General features: G+C 48.9%; 1 protein-coding gene across 1 annotated transcript; it reads right to left on the bottom strand.

The window, feature by feature from the left end:
- Positions 1–7345: 7345 nt before the first annotated feature.
- LOC119951540 (zinc finger protein 239-like) lies at positions 7346–8161 on the bottom strand (the record flags this gene model as incomplete). Its single annotated transcript, XM_038774735.1, has 1 exon — positions 7346–8161. A coding segment is annotated over one exon (816 nt), but the record flags the coding sequence as incomplete, so codon positions are not given.
- Positions 8162–8612: the final 451 nt, after the last annotated feature.

An 8612-nucleotide genomic window follows, 5' to 3' on the forward strand; every position in this document is an offset into this window, starting at 1 on the left:
TCCTGCCCCCTGCCCCTGTTTCTCAGCTTCTTTTGTTGGACATGGTTGGGTTTCATGTCTCCCTGTCCCCCTCTCATTCCCCTATCCCACAACCCCCCACCTTCCTTACTGTGTCATGACTGCCTTCTCCTGTTCTTTGTCTTCTCAGCTGTTGGCTACAAACAGGTCTTGGAACAACCAAGTGAACGGCTCCCACTTTTTGTGGAAACCCTCTTCCGACCTCAGATGGCAAACTTTTGCTTGGCCCTTCCGACTTTTATTAACTATTACTGGGCGGCTTGGAGCCATTCCTGACTTGGACACACACAAGCTGATTGTGGGGAGGGGAACTGGAACTTGGTGCAGGAGCCACGGTTGGACAGATCACGGCCGCGCTCGCTGGTCCCATCAGGGGGTCAAAGACGCTAGCTGGGCTAATGGTGGAAATGGGAGGGGTGGACCCTTGGAGGTTCCTACACCCAGGGGAACGGGAGTACTCGTTTTTCTCAGCAGTCCATAGGGTATACCCGCGGATTGACTTTTTTGTGGTGGGAAAGGCTTTGTTGGCTGGAGTCAGGGGGTCGGAATACTCTGCAATTGCTGTGTCAGATCACATGTCACATTGGGTAGATATGGTGCTGGAGAAGGGGGTAGTGTAGAGGCCGGGGTGGAAACTGGATGTAGGGCTTTCAGGCAACCAAGTATTCTGTGAAAAAATTGAAAAGGTAATGAAGGAATATGTAAGATTCAACTGTGTGGGTGAGGTGTCAATGGCAGTCGTCTGGGAGGCTCTAAAGGCGGTAGTGAGGGGTGAGCTAATTTTGTTTAAGGCCAGGGTGGACAAGGAGGAGAGGTTGGAGCGGCAGAGGCTAATAGATGAGATGTTGGAGGTAGATAGGAGTTATGAGGAGGATGGGAACCCAGCGATGCTGGGACAGAGGAAGGAACAACAGGCGAGCTTCGACCGACTATCCACCAGGAAGGCGGTGCGCCAACTGAGGCGAGCAAGGGGTGCAGTTTATGAACATGGAGACAGGGCGGGGCGTATGTAAGCAGGTCAGCTCCGGAGGGAGGCAGCAGCCAAGGAAATTCTTCAGGTAAGGGATAGGGCAGGGAAGTTGGTGGTGGCTCCGGAGCGGATTTTCAGTGTTTTTGAGGAATTCTACGAGAGGTTGTACAGGTCGGAGCCACCCGGGGGAGACCGTGTGATGCTGGAATTTCTAGATGGGTTGGAGTACCCGAGGCTAGGGGAGGGAGACAAGGCTACATTAGAAGGAGCAATACTGGAGCAGGAGATAAAAGATATGATTGGGAGGATGCAGTCGGGGAAGGTGGCAGGGCCGGATGGGTTTCCGGTGGAATATTATAAACAATGTAAGGATAAGTTGGCACCCCTGATGGTAGGGATGTTTGACGAGGCGATAGGGAAGGGAGTGCTGCCGCAAACCTTGGTGCAGGCATCGATTTCCCTGTTGCTCAAAAAGGATAAGGATCCGACTGAGTGTGGGTCGTATAGACCCATTTCACTTCTTAATGTGGACGCAAAGGTGCTGGCAAAGGTACTGGCGGGTAGGCTGGAGGGGTGCCTCCCGAAGATGATAGGTGAGGATCAGACAGGGTTCGTGAAAGGGAGGCAGCTGTTTTTGAACATTCGGAGGGTCTTGAACGTTGTTATGGCACCGGCGGAAGGGAAGGAAACAGAGGTGGTGGTGGCACTGGACGCCGAGCAGGCGTTTGATCGGGTAGAATGGGGGTACCTGATGGCAGTGCTGGAACGGTTTGGGATTGGACCAAAATTTGCGAACTGGGTAAAGTTATTATATAAGGAGCCGAAGGCGATTGTCCACACGAACAATATCAGTCCGAGGTACTTCTCTCTCCACCGTGGGACGAGACAGGTATGTCCTATGTCCCCCCTGCTGTTTGCGCTTGCGATTGAGCCGTTGGTCATCGCATTAAGAAGTTCGGGAGCATGGAAAGGAATAGTGAGGGGGGGGAATAGAGCATAGGGTGTCCCTGTATGCCGACAACTTGCTGCTGTATGTGTCGGAGCCGAGTGCGTCGATAGGAATATTGGAGTTGCTGCAGGTATTTGGGTCTTTCTCTGGGCTGCCATTCCATAGGGCAGGGACTCACTTTAGGTATTTGGGGGTGCAGGTTGCCCGGGAGTGGGGAAGGCTTCGCAGATACAACATCACTAGTGGGGAGAGTGAAAGCTGACCTGGCGAGGTGGGATGGTCTCCCTCTGTCACTGGCGGGTCGGGTGCAGGCGGTTAAAATGAATGTGTTGCCGCAAATTCTGTTTATTTTTCAATGCCTACCGATTTTCCTGCCAAAGTCTTTTTTCAGGGAGATTGAGGGGAGGATTACCTTGTTTATATGGGGAGGGAAGGTGGCTAGAGTAAGGAAGGTGCTGCTACAGAGGGGAAGGTAGACAGGGGGTTTGGGTCTCCCAAACCTGATGTACTACGACTGGGCGGCGAAGGTGCGGAGCTGGGTCAGGGGGGGTTGATTCCCAGTGGGTCAGAATGGAGGAGAGTTCATGCAGGGGGTTGGGGCAGAAGGCATTGGCAACGGCCCCGCTCCCGATAGCTCCGGGGAAATACTCAGGGAGTCCAGTAGTGATAGCCTCATTGAAAATCTGGAGGCAGTTTCGCCAACACTTCAGGTTGGGGGCAGGGTCGAGGGAAATGCCGATCCGGGAGAACCACAGATTTGAGCCAGGGAGGTGGGACGGAAGCTTTCGGAAATGGGAAGAGAAGGGGATTAAGACTCTCAAAGATTTGTTTCCTCGGGGTTGATTTGCAGGATTGAGGGAGCTGGAAGCGAAGTATGGGCTGGAGCAGGGAGACGTGTTTAGGTATATGCAGGTTCAAGACTTTGCCAGGAAGGAGATTCAGAGCTTCCTGGAGGAACCGGCCTCCACGTTGTTGGAGGAGGTGCTGCTGGCAAGTGGACTGGAGAAGGGGACAGTGTCAGCGGTATACGGAGCTATGTTGGAAAAGGATAAGGCACCACTGGAGGGGATCAAAGCGAAGTGGAAGGAAGGATTGGGAGAGGTTTTAGAGGAGGGGGTCTGATGTGAGGTGCTCCTGAGAGTGAATGCCTCCACCTCGTGTGCGAGGTTGGGGCTGTTACAGCTGTAGGTGGTGTACAGGGCACACCTCATGAGGGCGACGATGAGCCGATTCTTTGAAGGGGTAGAAGATGTGTGTGAACATTGCCCGGGGGGGCGGGGGGCGCTAATCACATTCATATGTGTTGGTCCTGTCCAAAGCTTAGGGAGTACTGGAAGGAGGTGTTTAGGGTCATTTCCAAGGTGGTGCATGTGAAGCTGGACCCGGGTCCCCGGGAGGCCATATTCGGGGTGTCGGATCAGCCAGGGTTGGAAACGGGTGTGGAGGCAGATATCATAGCCTTCGCCTCGTTGATCGCCCGAAGGCGGATCCTGCTGGGATGGAGAACGGCCTCTCCACCCTGTGTCCTGGCGTGGCAAGGGGACATGTTGGAACACTTGACCCTTGAGAAGGTTAAGTTCGAACTGAGGGGAAGCTCGGAGGGGTTCTACAAGTCATGGGCACTATTTATTATGCACTTTCAAGAACTGGATAACATCGAACATTAGTTTGGAGGGGGAAGGGTGGGTGGGATGCAGGGGGAGGGGGGCTGTGTATGTTGAAGATGGCTGTGGGTAATCCCTGATTCCTTTTTTTTTCTTTGTCATTTGTTTATGTTAACATGCGGGCTGATGTCTGGGCATGGTGGGAGGATGGGATTGTTGTTACAGTTATGGGGTTTGAAATATTTGTTATTGATTGTTGTTGAGTGTAAATTCAGGAGAAAAACTGAAAAAGGAGAATAAAAATATTTTTTAAAAAGATCAAAGGAAGAGGCTCATAAAGTGGCCAAAATAGTCTTAAACCTGAGGAGTGCAAAGTAGTTTTAGAATTCAGCAAAGGAGGTCGAAGAAACTGATAAAGAGAAAATAGAATATGAGAGCAAACTGGGGAGAACTGAAAAAGCTCCTATAGGAATGTGAAAAGGAAAAGATTAGCAAAGACCAATGTGGGTCCATTTCAGACAGATATAGGAGAGTTTATAATGGGGGAAAAGGAAATGACAGAGAAACTAAACAATGTGTGTCTGTCTTCACGGAGGAAGATACAGAAATTGTCCTAAAAACACGAGAGAACCAAGTGACTGGTGAGCACGAGGAACTGAAAGAGATTAGTATTAGTGAGAAAGTAGTTCTGAAGAAATGAAAGTGGTTGAAAGTTATAAATCCCCAAAAGCTGATGCTCTACACCCCACAATGTTGAAAGAGGCGGCTGTAGAGATAGTGGATCCATTGGTGATCATCTTTCAAAATTCTATAGATTCTGGAATGGTTCCTGCAGATTGGAAGGTGGTAAATGTAACCCCACTCTTTAAGGAGAGTGAGAGAAAACAGGGAACCACAGACCCATTTACCTGACATCAGTAGGAGGTAAAATGCTACAATCTATTATAAAGGATGTGATAACATACGAATTAGGAGCAGGAGTAGGCCACTCGGCCCCTCGAGCCTGCTCCAGCACTCAATAAGTTCCCAGCTGATCTGATTGAAACCTCAACTCCACAGAGGCCCCTTAGAAAATAAAAGTAATAATATTCTTTATTATAATAATAATCTTTATTATTGTCACAAGTAGGCTTACAATAGCACTTCAATGAAGTTACTGTGAAAATCCCCTTGTTGCCACACTCCGGCAGCCTGTTTGGGTACACAGAGGGAGAATTCAGAATGTCCAATTCACCGAACAGCACATCTTTCAGGACTTGTGGGAGGAAACCGGAGCACCCTGAGGAAACCCATGCAGACACAGGGAGAATGTGCAGACTCCTCACACAGTGATCCAAGCCGTGAAGCAAACCTCGGTCCCTGGCGATGTGAAGTAATGGTGCTAACCATTATGCTACTGTGCCGCTTATAGATGCTACACACTGCTGCCACTGGGTATCAATGGTGGAGATGGTGAATGGGGTGCTGATCATGTGCCTACTTTATCTTGTATAAAACAAACTCTCTGTTTTGAATCAGACTGTCTGATAATTAAGCACTTTAAAGAATTGAGTAAAACCTAATAAATTTAAATAATCCAGTCTATTTCATAAAAAGCTGCTCGTCAAAGATATATTGGTACAAATCACATGAGATCTTTTGCGTTGAATTGAATACCTTGACTCCTCACACGGACACCTGGCTGACAAGAGGCACTGATTGGACAATAGCTGGAAACAATGAGCTGAAATGTTTTTCTGGGAGTGAAACTGTTTCTCTTTAACCCGGAATCGACTATGTGAGAGTTAAAAGGCAATACCAGGCTAAATTACATTGAATATACAGCACAGAAACAGCCCAACCAATCCATGCCAGTATTTATACTTCATTTGAGCCTCCTTTCATGCTTTCCCATCTGACTCGATCAGTGTCTCCCTCTGTTCATTTCTCCCTCATGTGTTCATCTAGCTTCCCCATAAATATATCAATGTTACCTCCACCAATCCCTGTGGTAGCGAGTTCCACATTACCACCACTCTCTGGGGAAGAAATTTCTCCTGAATTCCTGATTAGATTGTCTCACATTGATAGCCTCTCGTTTTGCTCTTAACCTTCCAAGTGAAAACATTCTCCATGTGTATCAAAATCTTTCATAATTTACAGCCCTCCATTAGTCCCTCAGCCTTGTATTTGATGATGTGGGGATGCCAGCGTTGGACTGGGGTGAGCATAGTAAGAAGTCTTACAACACCAGGTTAAAGTCCAACAGGTTTGTTTCAAACACAAGCTTTCGGAGCACTGCTCCTTCGATCCCACTGATTCACCTGAGGAAGGAGCAGTGCTCCGAAAGCTCGTGTTTGAAACAAACCTGTTGGACTTTAACCTGGTGTTGTAAGACTTCTTATTATACTTTGATGAGAGCAGTGACCCGACCTATTCATCATCTCCTGATAGGTTTAACCTCTCACACTAAAAATCTGAAGACAAAAATGCTTTGTTCACACTTGAGCTCAGCGCAGTGAGAGCAGGGATGGAGTTACAAGGGAGCCTGAGAAAAGCAGATTCACTGAGAATGGGTGGGCTGGTCTGATCTGTGTGAATAAACTGGTTAATCACTGTCCATGATCAGGGACTTGGTATTCTGGGTCGTGGAGGAGCCCAAGTGACAGCCTTCAATAACAGATTAATACGCATTTATACACCACATTTAATGTAATTAAACATCCCAAGGTGTTTCACAGGGACATTGTAAATCCAGGTTTCACAAATGATTTGATAAAATTGTCCAAGCTCATGATCGTGTGACAGAAAGCACTGCTTCTTTCTGTCTCTGCCTCCACACACTCCTTCCCTATTGATTGTAACACTAATTCATCCCTCTATCCTTCTGCTTTTCCCCCAATTCTCCTCCCCTGAAAGTGCTGACTTTCGGGTTCAGCTTCACTCTCAGCTGTTGCCCTCCCCAATAGGTCACCCAGGTGTGTGAAGTTAACAAACTGTTTTCTACGGGGGATGTCAGAATCAAACCCAGTGACTACCCACATGTACTTTGTGTCCGGAATGGGGTCACTGCCCCCTACTCCGACTTTTATCCCAGTCCCAGGTGTTTGGAGACTGGGCTCCGGATGGGTACTGGCGACTGAATCTCCCATAGTCTGTCGCGCCGGGGAAACCACTCTATCCAGCGGGAGGGGGGACGGACGGACAGGGACTGCGCATGTCCAAAGGAGAGGAAAAGATGCGCATTCGCATTGACGGTTATTCCCATTGAGGTCAAAAGGGCATCCATGACCACGTGATGGGAAGAGTTGGAGGACCGTCCACTGACTCGCCTTTGTCTAATTTACTTGTTACCTCTTAACAGATATGTCAGACATGACCTCCCTTTGACAAAGCCGTGCTGACTCAGTCCTATTTTACCAAGCACTTCCAAGTGCTTCGCATCTCATCTTTAATAACAGACTCTAAAATCTTACCAATGACCGAAGTCAGGCTAAACGGCCTATAATTTCCCGTCTTCTGCCTCCCTCCCTTCTTAAACAGTGGTGTTCCATTAGCCACCTTCCAGTCCAGCAGAACAAAACCCTCCCACCATCCCCATTGATGAACTGTCAGAATTAACAAAATGCAGTCCTGGATGTAATTGACAACAGCAACAATAGCAGCAGAATCCAACCCCTGTAATCACTTGTGAGCTTGTTGGTGTCTCAGCAGGCGCCGTGAATCATGGATTCCCTTCCCACACTGAGAGCAGGTGAACGTCCTCTACTCGGTGTGAATTCGCTGGTGTTTCTGCAGGTTGGATAACCGAGTGAATCCCTTTCCACATCGAGAGCAGGTGAATGGCTTCTCCCCAGTGTGAACTCGCTGATGTTTCCGCAGGTTGGATAATTGACTGAATCCGTTCCCACACTGGGAGCAGGTGAAAGGCCTCTCCCCAGTGTGAACTCGCTGATGTGATTGCAGGTGGGTTAACTGAGTGAATTCCTTCCCACACTGAGAACAGATGAACGGCCTCTCCCTGGTGTGAACTCGCTGGTGTCTCCGCAGGCCGGATAACTGCGTGAATCCCTTCCCACACTGAGAGCAGCTGAACAGCCTCTCCCCAGTGTGAACTCGCTGGTGTGCCCCCAGGTTGGATAACTGAGTGAATCCCTTCCCACACTGAGAGCAGGTGAACGGCCTCTCCCCAGTGTGAACGCGATGGTGTGCCCGCAGGTTGGATAACTGAGTGAATCCCTTCCCACACTGAGGACAGGTGAACGGCCTCTCCCCAGTGTGAACTCGCTGGTGTGCTTGCAGGTTGAATAGCTGAGTGAATCCCTTCCCACACTGAGAGCACGTGAATGGCTTTGCCCCAGTGTGAACTTGTTGGTGTGTCTGCAGGTTGGATAACTGAGTGAATTCCTTCCCACACTGGGAGCACGTGAATTGCCTCTCCCTGGTGTGAACTCGCTGGTGTGACTGCAGGTTGGATAACTGTGTGAATCCCTTCTCACACTGAGAGCAGGTGTATGGCCTATCCCCAGTGTGAATGCGCCGATGAGCCTCCAGCTGTGATGGGGCTCCGAATCCCTTTCCACAGTCCCCACATTTCCATGGTTTCTCCAGGTTGTGGGTTTCCTCGTGTCTCTCCAGGTTGGACAATCAGTTGAAGCCTTGTCCACACACAGAACACGTGTACGGTCTCTCCCTGCTGTGAACGGTGCAATGTTTTTTCAAGCTGTGTAACTGGTGAAAGCTCTTTCCACAGTCAGTGCTCTGGAACACTCTCACTCCGGTGTGTGTGCCTCGATGCTTTTCAAGCCACACTGATAGTTTAAATGTTTTGATGCCGACAGATCAGGTAAACATTAATTGTTCTGGATTCAAAGGCCGATGATATTCAGATCCCAATGAATCAAGTGGCTCTTTCAGATCGAGACGTGACGTTTGAGATTTCTGTCTGTAATTCCTCCTCTTGTAATATCCTGTAAAAGGAGTTTACAAAGTCAACTCAGTATTGGAATGAAATTCAGAACAAACAATTCTAGTTTCTATATAACATTCTTTCCTCTCTCATTCCCCAATACCTCGGCTCCAATACCTATTC

This window comes from Scyliorhinus canicula, chromosome 17 (assembly GCF_902713615.1).
Source record: "Scyliorhinus canicula chromosome 17, sScyCan1.1, whole genome shotgun sequence".
NCBI classification, from domain to species: Eukaryota; Metazoa; Chordata; class Chondrichthyes; order Carcharhiniformes; family Scyliorhinidae; genus Scyliorhinus; species Scyliorhinus canicula.